Source organism: Procambarus clarkii, chromosome 24 (genome assembly GCF_040958095.1).
Source record: "Procambarus clarkii isolate CNS0578487 chromosome 24, FALCON_Pclarkii_2.0, whole genome shotgun sequence".
Lineage (NCBI taxonomy): Eukaryota > Metazoa > Arthropoda > Malacostraca > Decapoda > Cambaridae > Procambarus > Procambarus clarkii.
This window is the reverse complement of record NC_091173.1, coordinates 36852911-36875426: the sequence shown is the minus strand read 5'-3', so window position 1 is coordinate 36875426 and position 22516 is coordinate 36852911. Positions and strand designations below refer to the sequence as shown.

The 22516-nt window shown below is 41.6% G+C and overlaps 1 protein-coding gene across 1 annotated transcript; it reads right to left on the bottom strand.

The window, feature by feature from the left end:
- Positions 1 to 17693: 17693 nt before the first annotated feature.
- LOC138368017 (uncharacterized) lies at positions 17694 to 18665 on the bottom strand. Its single transcript, XM_069330311.1, has 2 exons — positions 18379 to 18665; positions 17694 to 18213 (listed from the first exon to the last, which is right to left on the bottom strand). Exons 1-2 carry the CDS (start codon positions 18663 to 18665, stop codon positions 17694 to 17696), a joined length of 807 nt encoding a protein of 268 aa, XP_069186412.1.
- Between the last annotated feature and the right edge of the window lie 3851 nt (positions 18666 to 22516).

The window sequence follows — 22516 nt, the reverse complement described above, 5'->3', positions numbered from 1 at the left end:
CATAAGGAACCTTTTTAATCTGGTTCCTGACTACACGTGACCGGCCAGGGAAGCGCGCCATTATCCAGGATAGGCTGAAGCCAGAGCCTGGGGACGCGAATTTCGGCAATCTTAAAACTTATACATGGCCCATATTAGCTAAGTATCTTATCTTTATTTGATGCATCTGGTAAAGTGTAGTGTAGTAGCTGGGTGATTGACCATGATGACGCATGATAACACCAAACCACAGGTGATTGCTTATTATCACCTGTAACTCTTAAATTCTTGAATATAGAGATTCAGTAGTTTAATTAGTTGCTACTGTAAATATTTGTCTTGCAGCACGTGAGAAGAATTCTCCCTGCCGCCTTCTCCCATGTTAATCCATCCCATTCGTCAGCCAGCCGAACCCAGGGAATTAGAGGAAGGGTCGTGGCTTACATAAAGGAATTGTCTTTAAGCTAAGATTCTTTGTATTCATTCATGAACTTTCTGAATTACTTACATGCAGAATTCCTCAGGATTAACATGTGTTTATTGTGACTATCATTATTATACTTATAATCTATGTTCCCATTTATGGTAATGACATTAGTTTCACTATAATTCATAGGATTAGATTATTATAATTTGGATTAGTGAACGAACCACACTAGTTCCTGGACGTACTGACTTCCAGTAATATCCCCCCAATGTAGGTGTTTGAGGGTTTGATTCATTTAATTATACAGCCCATTAATTATTTCTATGATCATATTCTCTAGTATTTTATCCATAGTTACTGGTTCATCTAGGAATTATCTAATGATCAGAAATTCTCAGTTTCCCTCTTTACTATAAAAGCGGGTGGTCCTTCGTAATTTAATTTACTACATTAACATTTAAATAATCAGATTCAAGCCCCAAATGTCCCACATTATGGTCCTTATCGAACCGGATAGGCATTAAATTTATAATTAAAATATTAATCATTAATAACTAATCCTTGTGTGACATAAGCTAGACTAACTATTTAATTAATTGTGTCAACTAACAGTGTAACACATCAGTTAGTCTAGATCACACTAACATATTGCTACTTTCACCTCATGTATAAGGTAGCTTTAGTGGGTCATAGCCAATTACCCACAACACTTAGACCTACACTTCATACTGAAGTAGAATCTTTAGGTCACCAAGAGCAACAGCTCATAACCTTATATTAATCTCTAACACCAATTAAGTGTTAACCATTTAGGCTATACCAATGTTTCAATATATGGCTGTCCATTATAGCCTGAATCCATGTTATAATTACTGATTCACTCAAGTCAGTGGATCATTAACATTTAGGGATCCAGTATACTAATATAAATTACTGATCTCATACTAGTTAATCATTACTAACCCTGATAATATTATATTCCACAATTAGGAGTACATTCAGGAGTTAGGTAATATTTACGGCAGTAGAATACTTGCCAAACACAATTAATTCCTTTGTGTTCATTTAATTTCTTATACACATAATTACACAAGTGTATATTATATAAAATACAAAAACCCAAAAACACACCACAATTATTTGCACATTACTGCATCATAATATAATCTTTGCCAACCTTTGTTAGGTAGCAATTTAGGCTGTGATTGTGTTGAATTTGGCACAAGCACAGACTAAATATAGTTGTAGTTTCTTAAGTAGAAATTCTCACGACTAGGCTTGAGCTAGTTAGTGACACATGTATTATTCCTTTGTGCTGACCCTAGCAAGGGTGGGATTAACCATTTATTGTGTAATTATTTTATTGCATATTTCTATGTATGTCTTTGAGTGTTACTGTAAGTCCACTACCCATCCGAGGCTGATTTAGAAGAGCTAAGCTGAGGAACACCTGTAGTGAGACCAAGGTACCACTCAAATCTTAGTTGCTTATTATTAGGGAGGTAGCTAACCTCTAAATGAGGTAAATTACAACCAGCCTCAAGAAATACCAGGCTGTCAATACTTATACCTGCTCTACATCAAGGAGCAGACAACATAGCTATACCACTAGCTACATAAGCCCTATCAGGCTCAATTTACCGCAAGAATGAATCCTTTACAAAGGAATGCAAGATTCTTGACAGCTCTTCAACGTCCCTTAGAAAAACAGTTTATCAAATGTGACAACTGTGTAGAAACTGACCCAGATTACGTCTACAGAATAGCAAGTTCCATAAGGAGCGCTAACAAAAGATATGATTATATCAAGACTGTAATCGAGTCCCACAGGAATTTACTCCAGGTCGATCATACTGTCTCAGACGACTTATGTCTAACAAAATCTGATCTTGATAACTATGAACGTAGCGTTCAAACCAGGTTAGACCAATATGATAAGGTGCTTGCGAGACTAGATATTCCCGAGTGGCTAGATCAGATCATTAATAGACCTGTACCCGAGTTAACACTCAGTTCAGATGAAATACCTGAACTACCTCAAGATGAGGAGAATCCTCTAATCAATACTGATCACTACACAGGATCAACAACTGAAGTTCAACCTTCATTTTCTAACCTCTCATCTAATACAGCTTCATGTGATGATTTGTTTACAGAGTCTGATCAAATTTCAGACCACTCTTCTCAATGTTCCCTGGATTCTATAAGTTCAATACATAAGGCTACTGAATTAACTAGCTTATCACCAGAACCCAGAGAAACAAGTGAAGCTGCAGATGAAACAAGTGAAGCTGCAATAATCAGTGAATCTGAACCAGAAAATGATAAAGCTAAAGCTGCTGCAGCAGTCGAAGCTGTAATCAAAGCTGAGGCTAAGCAAGAAGCCTTAAGCAACACAAGTAATGGTCACAATTGCTCACAACAGCCTTCTAAAGCAAGTGCTAACAATGAGAAGACTATTATAAACCTTGTGCACCAATTATTAAATTTATCTTCACCAGAGCAATCAGTTGACTCTTTACAAGCCTTTAGTTTTCAGCTTGAGTCACTGATAAATTCTTTCAGTAAAGAGGTGGATCACCCAACTACTGAGTGGATGACTAAAATTATCATCCAGAGAAAATTGTCTGGTGACACACTTAATAAACTATATGTATGCCAGAATGGTAATACCCTGTCAATGCAGGATATATTTACAGGTTTGCGTAATATGAGCAATCATACAGCAGACCAAGCAATTAATGCTAAATCTGAATGCACCAAAACTGTACCTACATCAGTTTCCTTACCTGAAACTCCTAAAGTGACACTGTCACTAGGTAACCAAGATGCTAATAATCAATGTAACAACAATCAGTCAAATACTGATTCATCAGTGAGGCCTAAGAGCCCCACAGGTGCTCCTAAGAGACCTAATAGTCCAAAGAGCACTCCCAAGAGCCTATTAATGGTTCCCCAGAGTACACCAAGTACTCACAAGAGAATAAATAACAAGCAAATGCAAACAACAAAACCATCACAACCTGCAAATACTGTTTTACCTAAATCGGTAACCCCTAAACGATCTGTAGGATGGGGAATGTGTTTGTTTTGCAATCAAAAACATTCTCTGTACAAATGTACTAAATTTCCTAATAGAGACACAAGAGTCAGACGACTCAAACAATTACACAAATGTACTAGGTGTCTCAAACCACATAATGTTAACAGCTGTGACACCCCACTGAATACCTGCAATAGGTGTAGAAGGGGCAAGCATCATGCTGCACTGTGCAAATTAGTTAGGACTAATTATGTCAATTCTAGAATAGGACGTAGAGAATCTACACCAGTACAGTGCTGCAAGGTGCAGGATGTGTACAGCGTAACTTCACAAGCATCTCAAGTGGATGCTGCTTTGCCTACTGCCCAACTTCAAGTGAAGAACAGAGGAACCAAGATCACCATACGTGGACTATTTGATCAAGGTTCCCAGAGAACTTTCATTACTCAAAGAGCAGCAGAGGCACTTAATTTACAACCAATAGGACTGGTAAAATTATACTTGTCAGGGTCCATGATAAATCGAGGAACCCATGAATACTCAGTAGTTCAACCGCTTGTACGACTAGGTAGTCATGCCAAGGCTGTCCAAGCCATTGTTGTAGATCAAATACCTTTAGACTTAAATATTAAGGGTCTGGGGTACACAGCTCACTTCCTGCAGGAACGTGAAATTAATTTGGCTGACAACAAGTTAACGTCTGACCACCTTAACAATGTAGATGTACTAGTAGGAGCCGACTACTATTACCAGTTCATAACTGGACATGTTAAACGATTGGGAATGAATATGCTCCAATCTGCAGGTGGCTACTTACTTACTGGTAAAGTTCTGAATGTGAACAAGCCTAAACCTGCCAATAATAATAAATTAGTCAGCAGTAAATCAATTCTCCAGCAGCAAGCTAAAAGGAGAAACACAGCTGAGTAATAAACTCAGATTGAATGTAGTGCAATTGATATTCGCCGAGATGTTTCATAGCTCTCAGTGAAAACCAATGGTCCGTACTCAAACAAGTACAAGTCACAGCGACCAAACTATTGAATTCACTGCAGACCTAGAATTATTCTCGACAAGTAGTAATTGACCACACTCAGTCTTCCTAGGTAAATTGTAATGTTGGGCTAGAGAATCTAGTACTCCCTAGGTAATTAATAATGTTAGGCTAGAGAATCTAGCACTCAATGCCACTGGCATTTCCTGAATTTAGTAATTCTTTGAAGTCACCAAGCAACTTCAGTAATTACAAATTCACTAGGACCACTGGTCCACTATACTTGCGCTTAAAGGTTTGCCAAGAAAACCTTCTTAATACCATGTTTTCTGCACTAAGAGTTAGTGATAAATACTTGCATTAATTGTTTGAGTTGTTTTCTTTCGTTTCTGCTTATTTAGTGTAGGAGCGCAGCACGAACAAACTTGCAAACTTACTAATATGTAAGCGAATTTACAGAGAACTAATATGTTTAATGCATTATCGTTAAACATCAGCATTGTTAATTAACATGCTTCATGAGCTTAATATAGCTCACCTTAGAATTAACGTAATAATATGAGTGCTTGTTCCCCATGCGTACGAGCTTAATATTGCTCGCCATGACAATCGAACGCTTTAATGTTCCCCATGCCACGAGCACTGCTCGTCATGATAATTGAATGATGCAAAACTCCACCTCGTTAATTCGAGTTCACTGAACTCACCCTGTTAGCACTGCTAACGAGCTCACTGTAGTTCACCCTGTCAACACTGTTAACGAGTTCACTGTAACTCACCCTGTTAGCACTGCTAACGAGTTCACTGAACTCACCCTGTTAACACTGTTAACGAGCTCACTGCAGCTCACCCTGTTAGCACTGCTAACGAGCTCACCCTGTCAACACTGTTGACGAGTTCACTGTAACTCACCCTGTTAGCACTGCTAACGAGCTCACTGTAGCTCACTCTGTCAACACTGTTGACGAGTTCACTGTAACTCACCCTGTTAGCACTGCTAACGAGCTCACTGTAGTTCACCCTGTCAACACTGTTGACGAGTTCACTGTAACTCACCCTGTTAGCACTGCTAACGAGCTCACCATGTTCACGAGTTCAATATAGCTCGACTTGCTAATGAGCTCAATACTGCTCACAATGTTAATTCGAGTTTTTGCTCACAATTAGCTTAGTCCCTTACTTAGGTAGGTTAGAAATTCAAACCATTTATTTAGGTAGGTTTAGGGACTTTAGTTAGTGTCAACTGAGTACTAGCCTAATCTGTACTCACCATTAATTACAGTTGACTATACTTATAGAGACTGATTTAATAAACTCAAATTCATGTAAAGGTGATTTCGTATTAACAAGTTTACAGTGTCAAGCCTATGAGCTGCCATTCAATTAGCTCATAAGTCAGAATGACTAGGCTACTAATCTCACTGTCGACTCAGAATTTTCCTTGATTTTAATGAATAAACTTTTCAGTTCTCTACTTTTCTATTATTTTAGCTAGTTAGCAAATTAGTTGTACCATCAGTCAGAATGACTACTGCACGGCAGTGCACATTAAATTCAATTTCCTCATTTGAATTTGGGGTGATCATGATACGGCGTGATGTTATTGTCTAGTAACCCAATAGTTACAAGTCACAGCGACCCTAGACAGTGACCTTACTGTAGTGTCATAGTCTCCTTGATCTTAAATGACTAATAATATTTTACTGTATAATCATACAATAGTGTTATCAGTTCTTAGGAACTTATTCTGAGTTTGCCTACGATTCAGCAGCTACGTAATACACCATTACATGTCACTGCGACCCTAGTTGTTGAGTTTATTGTGAGCTTTAGAGTGTTCCTGATTACCGATAACTTAATCATTTAATGTTTCAATATTTAATGCGTGTTTCCACTAAGGGAAACTACAAACCTATTATAGTTCTCAACTAAGAGCAATTCTTTAATTATTGTGTAGGCTATAAGTAACATGTTTCATTTGACATGTAAATAGCAAGACTTGAGTTCTTGTAAGTCCTTGATAAATACGGGACGTTCGTTATGTGTGTACTAACATACTAACATATTAACCTACTAATGTACTAATCTTGATATCAACTTCGGGATAGGTCAGTACTCCACAGTACACTACGACCCTAGAATCCTCCCCCCGGAGTTATGTTGGAAATTTCCAACACCGAATACAACACTGTTGTATTCTCATTAATTATTACTAACTCTACTAATTATTGTAGTAAGTAAAATTAACACCACGTAGAATTCTCATGTACTAATAATTTCATCTGTGCAGTAGGCTAGAATTCTCACGTCACCCGACGCCAGTATTGCGTCAGATTTCATTGCAATAAACACATTATATCCAATGTATCTGAGAATTGAATTTGATTCTCTATAACTAAGGCGTTCTCTGTGGTAATTAATTACAGATAAATTGACCTCCAACTAAAAGCCGAATAGAGCGTTAGAGTCATAGCAGTTATCTAGTAATAAAAGTTAACGTCACGAGTGAATGCCATGGAGAGACATTAATTCCTCTCCCGTATATGTTTACTATCACTAAATTGGCAAATAATAATATTTCCCTCTTCTAAATAATAAACCCGTCCAGTCTTCGACATTTCAAGCATAAATGCGAGAAATACTAATATTCATGACAATAATTTGTCTAATGAACGCGAGACGCGGCGTGGGTGAGGAGAGGCACGCCAGTACACGTGGAGGGAAGCTCTGGGGCAGACCTACCCGTATTGTGCTCACGAGGAGACGCCATTGCCCAGCCATCAGGGTAGACGTTATCCATCCTCAGATGAAAGTCGCCACTGTGAGGCGTGAACAACCTCGCAGATAATATCTTCAACTGGTGCTGGTGCAACATAAGGAACCTTTTTAATGTGGTTCCTGACTACACGTGACCGGCCAGGGAAGCGCGCCATTATCCAGGATAGGCTGAAGCCAGAGCCTGGGGACGCGAATTTCGGCAATCTTAAAACTTATTCAGTGCCCATATTAGCTAAGTATCTTATCTTTATTTGATGCATCTGGTAAAGTGTAGTGTAGTAGCTGGGTGATTGACCGTGACGACGCATGATAACACCAAACCACAGGTGATTGCTTATTATCACCTGTAACTCTTAAATTCTTGAATATAGAGATTCAGTAGTTTAATTAGTTGCTACTGTAAATATTTGTCTTGCAGCACGTGAGAAGAATTCTCCCTGCCGCCTTCTCCCATGTTAATCCATCCCATTCGTCAGCCAGCCGAGCCCAGGGAATTAGAGGAAGCGTCGTGGCTTACATAAAGGAATCGTCTTTAAGCTAAGATTCTTTGTATTCATTCATGAACTTTCTGAATTACTTACATGCAGAATTCCTCAGGATTAACATGTGTTTATTGTGACTATCATTATTATACTTATAATCTATGTTCCCATTTATGGTAATGACATTAGTTTCACTATAATTCATAGGATTAGATTATTATAATTTGAATTAGTGAACGAACCACACTAGTTCCTGGACGTACTGACTTCCAGTAATATCCCCCCAATGTAGGTGTTTGAGGGTTTGATTCATTTAATTATACAGCCCATTAATTATTTCTATGATCATATTCTCTAGTATTTTATCCATAGTTACTGGTTCATCTAGGAATTATCTAATGATCAGAAATTCTCAGTTTCCCTCTTTACTATAAAAGCGGGTGGTCCTTCGTAATTTAATTTACTACATTAACATTTAAATAATCAGATTCAAGCCCCAAATGTCCCACAGCAGAGTTAGGTACATAATATCTGATTTTGGAGAGTATACCAACTGTTTTAGAGACTTTCTTAGTTATGTGTTGTATGTGGGTACTGAAGTTGAGTCTCTTGTCTAGGAATATGCCAAGAAACTTTCCATCATTTTTATTGCTAATGTTTACATTGTTTATCTGAAGCTGAATTGCATTTGTAGATTTGCTTCCAAATAGGATGTAGTAGGTCTTTTCTATGTTAAGTGTTAGTTTGTTGGTTGACATCCATAAGTGGACTTTTTTTAGTTCATTATTAACAACATCATTTAGTGTATGTGGGTTGGGGTTGGAGTAGATGAGGGTAGTATCATCAGCAAACAAAATAGGTTTCAGAATGTTAGAGACATTAGGCAGATCATTGATGTATATAAGAAATAGAAGAGGTCCTAAGATGCTGCCCTGTGGCACTCCAACGGTTATTGGTAGAATAGGAGAGATTATATTATTGATGGCTACACATTGGTGTCTATCACTAAGATAGGATTGGATATAGTCCAGTGCATGGCCTCGGATTCCATAATGATGGAGTTTACATAAGAGGTAATCGTGATTAACAGTGTCAAAGGCCTTTCTCAGGTCAATGAAGAGTCCAATTGGAAACTCATTTTTGTCAAGGGCTGAGTAAATTATATCAAGGAGACTAATAATTGCATCGTTGGTACTCTTGAGAGCGGAAGCCAAACTGACAGGAGCTAAGAATGTCGAATTTTACGAGATAGGAGTAGAGCTGTTTGTAGATAATTTTTTCAAATATTTTTGATAGTATGGGTAGGTTCGATATTGGTCTATAGTTGTTTATGTCTGCCGGATTACCTCCTTTATGAACTGGCGTTACTCTTGCTTTTTTAAGGATATCAGGGAAGGTATGACACTCAAGGGATTTGTTGAACATCAGACCTATAGGTGGCGCAAGGGCATGGGAGGCGCTCTTGTATACAATGGATGGGATTTCACTGATGTTCCCAGCTTTGGTTTTTAATGAGTGTATGATGGACACAACATCTGTCGGGCTGTCTGGTGAGAGGAGAAGAGAGTTTGGATAGCTGCCTGAGAAATATGTGTTGATATGTGTCTTAGTCTGTGGGATTTTACTTGCAAGGTTAGCACCAATCGATGAAAAGAAGCTATTAAATTCATTCGCCATTTCTATGTCAGATGACGGTGTAAGGCCATCCTTAGAGAGTGTTATCTGGTTGTGGGAGTGTTGTTTAGTTCCCAGGATATTAGAGATGGACCACAATGCTATGAGAGCTACCCTGGGAGCCCTGATGTGGACCCGCTTGAAACTCTACGAATGGAAACAGGTTTGCCCTCTCTTCAAGAAAGAATATCACAAAGAACATGTACGATTATCAGTAAGACAATTATTTCTCTTGATGCAGTCCTAGTCCGGCAGGCCTTGGTGGTTGGACATGCCCAAAACTACGGAAACTTTTGGGCTGACATAGCGAGAATGTCCTAAACAGACCACAATTAAAAAGCATGATTCTTGATAGAGGGGGTGATCAACCACACCCTAACTACACTTGTTCCCCACCGTGGGAGGAGAATACCTTCAAAATAGTAATAGAAGATCTTCCAATGAAAAAGGCTGCCGATGAACCAACACTCCTAAGGCACATCAAAGAAAAGCAGATGTGTATCATTGCAGTAGCAGGAACCACCCACATCCTCACAGACTGATCGTGGACTCAGAATATATGAGTGCGGGCCATGCTCTTAGCACGGACAGCAAGCAGGCATACTGACTGGCATGAAGAGAGGCATATAGAGACTGGGAGGACCAGTATTATCAACCCAAACTGAGCTGTTAGCTAATAAAATAGGCATTCGCACACGTGATTCAATCTAACACTCAAAATGCAATCATACACAGACTCAAAATCTACACTTCAAATATTAGAAAAAAACAGTGGAAAGACAACATGGAAATAATTACCTCCAGTTAGTATCTTGGAGCAGTCGCTAATGGCAAAAGACTCAACATCACCCTAAACTGGAGCCCATCTCATGTTGGAATCCCATTAAATGAGAAAGCCAATGAAATTGCTAAACTGGCAACTTGTCATCCAGTGATACATAAAAACAATTCAACCCAGCCTAGAGTATATAAGAAACACGATCACCGTAAAACTCCCACACCTCAACGTAGCCCATCTACACCAGAGAGTAGCAGATGGTTCGCCCTCTGCAGTATGGTATCTTCGAGCCACAAAGTTAGAAAGGTTAAACATCCCAAAAGGAATCCACAGGGGAAATAGCAGTTTGGTTACATAGACTACGTCTAGGTTACGGATACAACTGGAAGATTGGTGAACCTTGAGAGAGAGAATGCATCATTTGCCAAATTATAACAGAAAAGCCACTACTTCACTTTCTCTTGGAATGTGAAGCAACCAACGAACTTAGAAGAACTTTAAGAATCCCTGAATCTTGCAATAACCACCCTGACGTCAACAACACTGCCACTCTTCTGGTCAAAAAGGTGTACAGCAGCTGGACACCCTCACAAATACTGTCAAGCAGTATCCTCCCGGCGATAGCAGCCTGACGATTAAATGCGACCTCAGCACACAGTATACATTTACTAAACAAAAAAATATACCACTTAGGGGCTATTCATGCCCGTGCCACCTCTTGGGTGGGCTTAATCTTCATCAATCAGACTTGTAATATTCATCTTTCTGAAGATGTATTACTATATACGAAAGTACATAAAGGATTTTCTATCTTATTAATTCCATCTTTGTCAAACATTGTTATACACACAGAATGCAAGGCCTGAATTGTCTAAGAGGTAGAATTATTTTCCTCATTTTCAGTTTTTTTTTTTCAATTTGGTTTATATAATATTTTTATATTAAGAACATAGTGGGTCCCGGTAGTACAGTCGGATTCGTTCTCGACAAACAATCGAGAATTCTGGGTTAGAATCCTGTTTTTTCTTTTTAGTTCAGTTCAATTATTTTGCATCCTCCATAAACCACAATTCATTTAGCTAAGCAAGTTACAATCTTGATGAGCTAGTTACAAAATTAAATGCATTTCGTCACATAAGCAAAGGGCTCGAGACCGACCACAAGTACAGTTATTAATTTAAGCAACTGACATATGTGGAGAGCTAAAGTCACAATTGATATGTTTATCCTACACACCGCCCCCCCCTCAATCTAATGAACAGCAGTGGATAGGTTATAATCATTCAGATACTACCTGCGGTTAGCAAACTGGGGGCATTTGGCCAAGACTCCTGGCAACAGATTATTTTGAATTAAATATTTACACATATCTTGAACATGTGTTACAGAGTTGTCTTTCAATTGACGTATCTTTTCACACTCCATCACACAGTGACGGAAGGTGTGCGAAGGATTTTGTTGACACAGTTTACATTTGGTCAGGTCTCCATCAGCAGATAATGAAAATTCCCAGAGATACTTGTATCCGAGTCTAAGCTGAGCAGTAGTAACATGTAGAAGTCTGCTAATTTTATTGGATGATCCATAAATGTGTGGCTCCTCTCGTATGATAGATGGAATTACTGGTGTCGATTTCACTTTGCCTCCTATCTACAAGATTTTGTTGAAGTTCTTGGTGTACTATTGCTCTCAGACTGTTTATTGACAATCCAAGGTTATACTCAATTTCCCTTTTAAAGACAGATTCTTTGGCAAACCATCATTAATAATTTTGTTGTATTTGCTTCTAGCTTCAGACACGAACATGGTACAGTTACGTCTTAAAGAGTTGAGAGCAATTAAGGATGATAAAAAGTCACATACAATTTATGTATCAAGTTTGGAAACTTATACACATTTCAATGCAAGAAGCAATGCAAATAGTTTCGGTCTGAAGGGTTGAGGCCCAGTTGTTTATACGGACTCCCGCACTCAAAATATAAACCATTGCCCATTGTCAGGACAACTGCACTTCCAGCTGCACCCGTGGGGCGCTGTAGGGAACCATCAGTGTATATGATTTGAGAGAGAGAATGCTCTGTGGACAGAGCATCAATATGGCTTGAGGCGTTGAGCTTTGCCTCAAGACGAAGCTTGGCTGATCTCTAATTTGCTTCTTGGGTGGAAAGAGGGGGATTAAAATTGGAAAGCGTGTACTCTCCCACGGGGCAGGAAAGTGCCGTTTTTGTCTCTCTTGGTACTAATCATATATCTGATACATTTAGAGTTCAATTCCAGTTTTAGTTATCTATTTGGAACAGTATTGAATTTCAATAAAGAAATTCTGGAGGGATTCTGTTCAAAGGTTAGGATGAGTTAGCCTAGGCCATTTTATACCAATTTGACAATTAATTTCAGTAACACGATCAACGACGCACGGAATATTAGGTTCCTTTCTCATGTTAAGTATCCTTGTGGTACGAAGGCACCCAAGGATTATCCTCAATGCTTCGTTCTGCATTTTTTCAAGCCCTCCCAGCTTCCTTTCACGCATTAAGACAAGCAGAGGTGCAGCATAATCCACTAAAACTCTAATGTATGCAAGGTTATATCATGAGGTTATCTTGAGATGATTTCGGGGCTTTTAGTGTCCCCGCGGCCCGGTCCTCGACCAGGCCTCCACCCCCAGGAAGCAGCCCGTGACAGCTGACTAACACCCAGGTACCTATTTTACTGCTAGGTAACAGGGGCATAGGGTGAAAGAAACTCTGCCCATTGTTTCTCGCCGGCGCCTGGGATCGAATCCAGGACCACAGGATCACAAGCCCAGCGTGCTGTCCGCTCGGCCGACCGGCTCCCAAAGGAATGGGACCGGCTGCAAGGAATATCATTTTGACAAAGTTGACCTTTTCACCATAGCCTGAGTGATAACCTGCAATAGCTTGAGAGCTCTGAGTCTCTCTTTATACTGATGACAGAGTCTGAATACAACAGGACCATACAGTGGCACCTCAGGGCCATGGTATTTAAATCTGTTAACGTAGACAAGCTGGGAGATATCATACCGTTGCACCTTGCGAACAGCTCCTCTCTGCCTGGGTTAACGCCGATTTCGTATCTTTGTTTTCTCTGCAGAGATAACTAACCTAGGTCCTGACATGAGTCCAATACAGAGTGAACAGTGTTCTGCGTATTAGCATACCCAGTGGTGTGTATCATAATATAATCAGCAAAGCTAATAATGTGCTAATGACGTTGGGTTTCCTCGGTACAGAGTTAAACAACTTGTTTAATAATTTGGTATTTATTTATTTATTAGCTGTACCCGGCTACAGCAACCTTCCGCTGTCCCCTAGTCCTCCCCACCATTTCCCCTTCCCCCGTCCCCTCGTCCTCCCAACTTTTCCCATTCCTCCATCCTCTCGTCCTCCACATCATCCCCCCCCTCTCCTCTGTCTCCTTGTCCTCCCCACCATTCTCCACTCCATCGTCTCCTCGTCCTTCCAACAATTACCCACTCCACCATACCCTCGTCCTCCCCACCATCTGCCACTCCGCCATCCCCTCGCTCTCCCTACCATTTTCCCGTCCCCTGTCCCCTCTTCCTCCCTACAGTTCTCCATTCCCTCGTCCCCACCATCTCCAACTCCCCCCATCCCCTCGTCCTCCCCAACATGACCTTCCACCCCTGTCTCCTCGATCACCACACCATCCCTCACTTCCTTCCCCTCGTCCTCCCCCACTCCTTCGTCCGATGCATTCCGAAATGATCTGATCATCAGAAAATTGGTAACATCAAATGATCTGATGTTCCCATCACTGAAAATAACAGGAACAGTTAAAATAAACGATATGAAAAACAATGAAAAAATTATAAATAAACTGTGCCCATGAAATGAACGGTATGGTAAACAACACAACCCAACTCCAATGCAATGTCACATAAAATAATTAAATAAAAATGAAAATAAATCGAAATCTATGAAAATTCTATTTATCAATGCAATCGGAAACATTGAAATGGAATTGTAACATATTTAGTATTGTGAATGTTGTTCTTACATGCAACAGATGGCATTATTTTAAACAAAAAATGTTTTTTACCTGTCACAGATGTGGCATCTACATAGTAGGTATACAAAGACATGCGCGTATTGAAATGGAACTGTGTGTAAAAATTTAAAAGCAATCGTGAAGAACTTTCGGAGATTACAGTGTTTGATGCTATTACGTCCAACAGATGGCGCTGTTTTTTAAAAAAGTATGTTTTTTCCTGTCACAGGTGAGGCATGAATATAGTAAGTATATAAAAACACTCCCCTTTTTGAATGCAACGTTGTGTCAAAATTTCAAAGCAATCGGTAAGGAGGTTTTGAAGATTTCCTTCACATGAAAAACCCATGAAAAAGACAGTATTTAAAAAAAACATGTTTTTTCCCGTCACAGACGTGACATCTATATTGTTTGTATATAAAAACTTGCTCGGATGCGAATGGAACGTTGTGTGAAAATTTCAAAGGAATCACTGCAGAACTTTCGGAGATTAGCGATTTTGAAAAAAGGAACATTTCCATTTTTATTGATATAGATTTATATATTTATTTATAAGTACAAGACTTCTTACATTCTTGTACAACTGTCAAGGCAAGCAATACGATATTAAATAAGGTAGGACTGAGGTCACCTTCCTGTGGGGTGCCTAGTTCGATGTCTCTTGCTACAATCCAATGCCTCTGGAAACATACAGATGACTTCCTGTTGGATAAGTTACCCCTGATCCAATAATGAATCCGACCACCAATATTCATTCTTGCAAGCTCACTGAAGATAACATCTTGATTTGCAATATCAAAGGCCAACTTGAGATCTAGGAGGGTGGTATATGACTTTTCAGTATGCTGGGTATGAAAAGTGGTAATGCAATGATGCACATTCCTTCCATGCATGAAGCCATATGTCAAGCAGGAAATTCATGGTTCGTATTCTATGGAGAAGACGGTTCAGGACTTCTCTCGAATGTTTTGCAAATGTAGATATAAAGGAAAATTGGGCAGAAAGCATTCTTTTGATTTGTCTTGGGAATTGGAATGAGTAAACTGTTGGTCCAAGAGATAGGAAGTTCCCAGTAACATAGCTCATATTATAGTGCTCAAAAATCCTGGGAGGCACAGAAATGGATGGGCGAGTTTCCTTTCACCTAATGCCTCTGTCCACTTAGCAGTAAATAGGTTCACATGTGTTAGTCAGCTTGTTGTGGGGTTGCATCCTGGTAAGGGTTGGGGGGGAAGGGGATCGATATAAGCCTAATATGTACTGTATGTATAAACTGACTGCCTGTCCCCAGGCACAATGAATTATTATATTATTTTTATTATATCATGTCTAGTTTAATCATATTTGTATGTTAGTTATCACATATATTAAACAAATAAAATTATATTCAATATAATGGAAAGCTTAATCATTCCATAAGAAAAAAATAGGAAAGTGTATAATTTGAGGAAAATCGAGTACCACAGATCAGGTCAAGCAGCGCGTTCTGGCTACTGGTACATTACCTTTCACACCCACTTACACGTATATGTCTTTCCTACTATGACTGGGTAACATAAGCCCTATTGGAACTATATAGTAGGCATCCGTCAAACCGTGGGGTTATGGAGTTGCTCCCTTGGTGTCTTGTTGTTGTAGTCTAGTTGGATTCATCGCCTGCTGTGGCTGTGAAGGCCAACCCGAGAATGACTGACTGCAGCGAGCGCAGATAAATGCCGAATCGGGTGCGTCTGACAGTGGTCGAGACTTCTTCTGAAGTCTATTATCCTTTGCCTGCCTCTTCAATTCATTCTCGAATTGCTCGAGTCCGTTCTGCACTTTGCATCTCCAGGCAGATCTGTCCGCAGCTGCTGCCTCCTAAGTGTTGATGTCGATGGATATCTGCTTGAGATCTTTGAAATGCAGCTGAGGTTTTCCTGTGGGTCTCCTTCCTAATGCCAGTTCTCCATACAAGAGGTCCTTCGGTATGCGGCCATCTTCCATGCATGTGACATGTCTCCGCCATCGCATGCATCTCTGCTTCAGGAGAGTGAATATTGAAGGGACTCCTGTTCTCTCGAGTACTGTGTTGTTGGTGACGACGCATCCTTGACATCATCCACGTGATGTGAAGGATGCGTCTCAGGTTCCACATGTGAAAGGTATTGAGCCGTCTCTCCTGGCGAGAGCGCAGGGTCCAGGATTCCGAGCCGTAGAGAAGTGTAATCACCACACATGCCATGTTGACTTGTGCCTTGGTGTGCACTGTCAGTTTTGCATTTTCCCCAAACGCGCTTTGTGAGCCTGGCCAGTGTTGTTGTGGCCTTCATGATACGCCTGTTGAGCTCAGTGTCCAGGGAAAGGGTGTCTGAGATTGTGGAGCCCAGGTACACAAACTCGTGAACTGCCTCCAACACATAGTCTGCTATGTTTATACGAAGGATCTATTGACGTCTAGTCCCAATTACCTGTGTCTTCTTCAGGCTGATTGTCAAGCCGAATGCTTAACAGGCTGCGGCAAAGCAGTTGAATAGCTGCTGCAGGCTTCCTGCTGTGTGTGTGGTGATCGCTGCGTCGTCGGCGAAGAGGAACTCCCTGAGGATTCGCCTCTGTACTTTCGTCTTTACTCGGATTCTGGATAGATTATACAGCTTTCCATCAGATCTAGTACGGAGATAGATGCCCTTTGTGGTTGATCCAAAGGCATGTTTGACGAGAATCGAGTAGAAGATACCATACAGTGTTGGAGCAAGAACGCACCCCTATTTAACACAACTGTTGATGTTGAATGGTTCAGAAGTTGAGTCGTCCTACACGACTGTTCGTTCATGTCCTTATGGAACGATTGTATCATGCTGAGTAGGGTGGGTGGACATCTAATTTTGGCAAAGATCTTGAAGAGTCCGTCCGTGCTCACGAGGTTGAAGGCCTTTGTAAGGTCAATGAAGGTGATGTACAAGGCTTTTCTCTGCTCCCTGAACTTTTCTTGAAGCTGTCTCAGGGAGAACACCATGTCAGTGGTCGACCTCTCTGCTCGGAAACCGCACTGTGACTCAGGGTACACTCTTTCAGCAAGAATCTGAAGCCTGACCAAGACGTCCCTGGTGAAGAGTTTACCATCTCCCTCCTCAGAGGCATCTTCGCTGAGGAGAGAGATGCCGCGATAGATGTTGACATCGCTATTGTCACCTTTATTTTTGTAGAGAGTGAGGATGTTTGCATTTCTCATGTCTTGTGGCACCGAGCACTCCCTCCAGCACTGGCTCAGAAGTTCATGAAGCTCAGATTTAAGTGTTCCACGAGCGCACTTGAGAACTTCAGGCGGAATCCGTTCGTCTCCTGGGGCCTTCCCTGAGGAAAGTGAATCCACTGCTTTCTCAACATCTTCCACAGTCGGTTCAAGATCAAGTTCTTCCATGATGGGCAGGCACTTGATTGCATCCAGAGCCTCTACGCTGACCATGTTTTATCTGGAATAGAGTTTGGAGTAATGTTCCACCTACCGATTCATTTCTTGATCACGGTCTTTAATGATCTCTCCAGTGACTGACTTCAGAGGAGCCATCCTGTTTTGTGTAGGGCCTGTTGCCTGTTTGATATATGCCTCTTATGTTGCCGACAATAGTCGCGGTCTGGATGCTGGAAAGCCAATGCCAGTGATCGTTAGCACAGCGCCTCGCAGTTTGTTGAACTCTATTGCGTGCAGTACGGAGGACCTTTAGGTTCCTTTCTGAGGGCAGGTTCTTGTAGGATGAGAGAGCTCGTTTCTTTTCCTCTACGAGGTGTAACAGTTCCTCTTCACTGGACTGGAACCAATCTGCTGACTGGTTCTGCCTTTTACCGAAGGTGGAAAAGGCATTGTTGAAAATAGCGCTCCTGAGATGTAACCACCTCTCACTTGCGTTATCGCAGGGTGGTACAGGAAGGTCATTTACCAGCACAGCAGTGAATTCCTCAACCTTGAGAAGGTCACGGGTCTTGTTTACGTTAATGCTTGGTCTTCTCTCCTTCTTTAATCTGTGGATTTTCCGGGGCTGGAAATTTACTCTGCAAACGACGAGAGAGTTGTCGGTGTCACAATCTGCGCTCTGGAAGCAGCGGGTCAGTTTGACGTTTCTTAGACTACTACGCCTACCTACTTAGACTACTTAGACTACCAGGTCGAGTTGGTGACAATGCTTAGACCTAGGGTGTCTCCAGGAAAACTTATACTTGGGCTTGGTGTCGAAGAAGGAATTGTTGATGCAGAGATCATGACGACAGCAGAACTCCAGGAGGTGCTGCCCACTCTCATTCATCTTCCCAAATACAAACTGGCCCAGGAAGGAAGGCCAAGAGCTGTGATCAGAACCAACTCTTGCATTAATGTGTCCTAGGAGGAAGACGCTCTCTTGTTGACGCATGTCTCTGAGAGTTAGGCCGAGGTCATCATATAACTCGTCCTTCTCTTCGGTAGAGGAGGTCATTATTGGTGCATAGGCGTTGATGAGGCTGACCATTCTTGCTGCTGCTGTATGAAGGTGAAGTTTGATGATCCTTGCAGACCCCTCCGTGGGCGGTACTATGGACCCTAACAACCTGTTCCTAATAGCAAAGGCAACGCCATGCTCCCCTCCTCTTCTGGAGGTTTGCCCTGCCAGAAGAATGTAAAGTCATTCTCTCGTATGCTGCCGGTCGCAGGCTGACGTGTCTCCTGCTGAGTGACTCTATGTTTGTTTTCTTTTGCATGGTTGACGATCCGCTTATTGGATTGTGGCCTAAGCCCCATGCACCAAGTGGAACAGGCAGACCGTGGTGGGACAGCACCTTATTGGCTGGGGGCTGCCCAGCTTGAGGCGGGCAGTAGCTGTCCCATGAAATCGGATGATTTCTCCCACCGACGGAAGCAACCCCTGGCCCCTCACAGATCTATGCTAATTGAGTGATAGGCTTATCACTGGTAACTGTCGCTTCCTGTGTTGAGCCATTGCCAAGGTAATGCTGGAGTGTCCCCTCCAGGGCACAGGCCTGGGCAGTAATTACAGAGAACCGGTTGTTGCCCATGTAGCAGATCCATCCTCTCCACGCCACCAATGTGATCCAAGGGAAGGGCAGGCGCCGATACGCTTGGCACCAGTGTCGTCGCAAGAGTTGCCAGAATGTAGCTGTAAACAGCTGCAAACTGCCTTAGGGACTTCAACTCCGGATTTTTCCTCAGGGTTGACTCCCGAAGCCTTTCCCATAAGTGAGTTTAGCCGCAAGACAGCAGAGGTCTGAATTTGGGATTTTCCTTCCCCTAGATGAGCTGCCTTCCCAGGCTAACGAGTCCCATCTGCTCAAAGGAACTGGTTTTAAGGCGCCAGAGACCCGCCTTCGCCCATTCTCCTGTTTCTGGAAGCAGTTCCGCCAGGCCTAGACGCTAAGCCACACGTGCAGACCAGGAGCTGGACTTGGTTATCAGAACTATTTGAGACGCACGCCATCACGGGCACTTTACAGGCTGTGGGAGCTTATCTCTACAACCCTCCCCCCCCCCCCCCCCCGGCTATAACAACCCATGGAACCAAGGAAGAAACACGCTGGATGAATGGTCTCAACCTGGAGATGCTGAGGATCCTAGAGGACGCTCATTGGCAGCTCATGACTCTTCTATTGAAACTAATGTGTTATTAATCACTTACACACTGAAGGTGAATAGAGAACTTGTATATGGAAGGATATGGAATGAAATCATTGAGCAGGTTGTAGGGGCAAACATTGTTTATATTTTCATAAGCAGACATGATTGAGAGAGGGAGGGAATTATCAGGGTAATGCGCCAAGCCATTACGACAATATAGCCTGGAAGAGGTCAGAATTAAGGATTTTGGATGGGATGGGGGAAAGGAATGGTGCCCAAACACTTGGACGGTCGGGGGATTGAACGCAGACCTGAATGAAGCGAGACCGTTGCTCTACCGTCCAACACAACTGGTTGGGTAGATATAATAGAGAAATAAGGGGAGACTTTTCTGCCAGACAAACTGTGACTAACAAGGAGGACACGACAAACTAAATGTGGAACGCGTAAACACACACAAACTAGAACAAACTTTTTCAGTGTCAGAGTAGTTAACAGGTGGAATACATTAGGTAGTGATGTGGTGGAGGCTGACTCTATACACAGTTTCAAGTGTACATATGATAGAGCCCAATAGGCTCAGGAATCTGTACACCAGTTGATTGACAGTTGAGAACCAAGACCAATGAGCCAGAGCTCAACCCCCGCACGCACATCTAGGTGAGTACAAGCAGAGTTAACAAACACACAAACCCTGGTTTAACCTAACCCTTCGTGGCACAATTGGTTAACGCGTTCGGCTGTTAACCGAAAGGTTGGTGGTTCGAGCCCACCCGGATTCGGCTGTTTTGAAGTTTGTTCAGCTTCACTTGTTTGAGAAAATGAGAACAATTATATATTTATTTCCTTAACATGGATGAGTTTACCAAAAGTTTACCAAGAGTTTAGCAAGGAATAAATGTGGGAGTATTATAGAGAGAGAAGCTGCTGGTGACGCAAGGATATAATCTTGGTGATGGCTCTGGCTGCTGGTGACCCAAGGATATAATCTTGGTGATGGCTCTGGCTGCTGGTGACCCAAGGATATAATCTTGGTGATGGCTCTGGCTGTTGGTGACCCAAGGATATAATCTTGGTGATGGCTCTGGCTGCTGGTGACCCAAGGATATAATCTTGGTGACGGCTCTGGCTGCTGGTGACCCAAGGATATAATCTTGGTGATGGCTCCGGCTGCTGGTGACCCAAGGATATAATCTTGGTGATGGCTCCGGCTGCTGGTGACCCAAGGATATAATCTTGGTGATGGCTCCGGCTGCTGGTGACCCAAGGATATAATCTTGGTGATGGCTCCGGCTGCTGGTGACCCAAGGATATAATCTTGGTGATGGCTCCGGCTGCTGGTGACCCAAGGATATAATCTTGGTGATGGCTCCGGCTGCTGGTGACCCAAGGATATAATCTTGGTGATGGCTCCGGCTGCTGGTGACCCAAGGATATAATCTTGGTGATGGCTCTGACTGCGGGTGATCCAAGGATATAATCTTGGTGATGGCTCTGGCTGCTGGTGACCCAAGGATATAATCTTGGTGATGGCTCTGACTGCGGGTGATCCAAGGATATAATCTTGGTGATGGCTCTGACTGCTGGTGACCCAAGGATATAATCTTGGTGATGGCTCTGACTGCTGGTGACCCAAGGATATAATCTTGGTGATGGCTCCGGCTGCTGGTGACCCAAGGATATAATCTTGGTGATGGCTCTGGCTGCTGGTGACCCAAGGATATAATCTTGGTGATGGCTCTGGCTGCTGGTGACCCAAGGATATAATCTTGGTGATGGCTCTGACTGCTGGTGACTGGACCAAGAGCACTGAGCTGGTGCATCACACCTTCCTCTACTCACCAAGTTGTGAGATGTTTTACTATTTTAGTCTTTTCTATCTTACTAACTTTATTATGTTACTGTCATACTAGCTATATTATCTTTCTATCATGACTTTCTTACTATCTTTATGTCTTGACTTTCTATCTTACTGTCTCTACTATCTTACTCTCTTTTCTATCTTACTATCTTATGTATCTTACTCTGTTCAAGTTTTTATTATCTTACTTTCTATACTTTCTTCTGCCTTTACTATCTTACTGTCTTTACTGTCTTTACTATCTTACTCACTTTATTGTCTTAGAGTCTTACTAGCTTAATTTCCTAATATCTTACTATGTTAGTGTTTTTACTATCCTACATCTTTCAGTCTTTACTATCTAACACTCATTACTCTCTTAGTATTTTACTATCTTAATTTCTTAATGTCTTACTGTCTTTACTTAGTGTCTTACTATCTTACTGTATTAATGTCTTTACTTAGAGTCATACTATCTTATTTTCTTTGTGTCTTTACTATCTTACCGTCTTACTAAGTGTATTTACTATATTTGAGTCGTTAATATCTTATAGTCTTAATACTTTATTGTGGGATGTTCCCAGAAATAACCGAAATGTATTATATAAAAAAAATCAGGAGTTATCACTAAGAATTGTTGCCTGTTAAATAACTTTAAAGTTGATAACTGAGAGTTACACGAGAACAATATTGTGTGATTCCTGCCATAACGAGCTTAGTAGACACTACAGTAGAGATACAAGGAATCTTAATGCCATAACAATGGCAGTCAGCTCTGCTTGCGATGAAGAGGCCTCGTTCTCAATGTGTGAATTCGCCATTTCCGTTTGAAAGTCATTATTCCTAATTACAGTGAATGCTGCTCCAGCTCTGCCATAGGCAGGATTAGATAACCCATCAGTGTACATTTA

Bases quoted from the DNA above. Each gene is read 5' to 3' on its own strand.
- LOC138368017 (XM_069330311.1), bottom strand. From the start codon at position 18,665: ATGGTCAGCCTCATCAACGCCTATGCACCAATAATGACCTCCTCTACC. The intron at 18,214-18,378 runs GTATAAGTTTTC...CGTCGTTTGCAG, and splicing joins TTCTTCGACACCAAGCCCAA to AGTAAATTTCCAGCCCCGGA.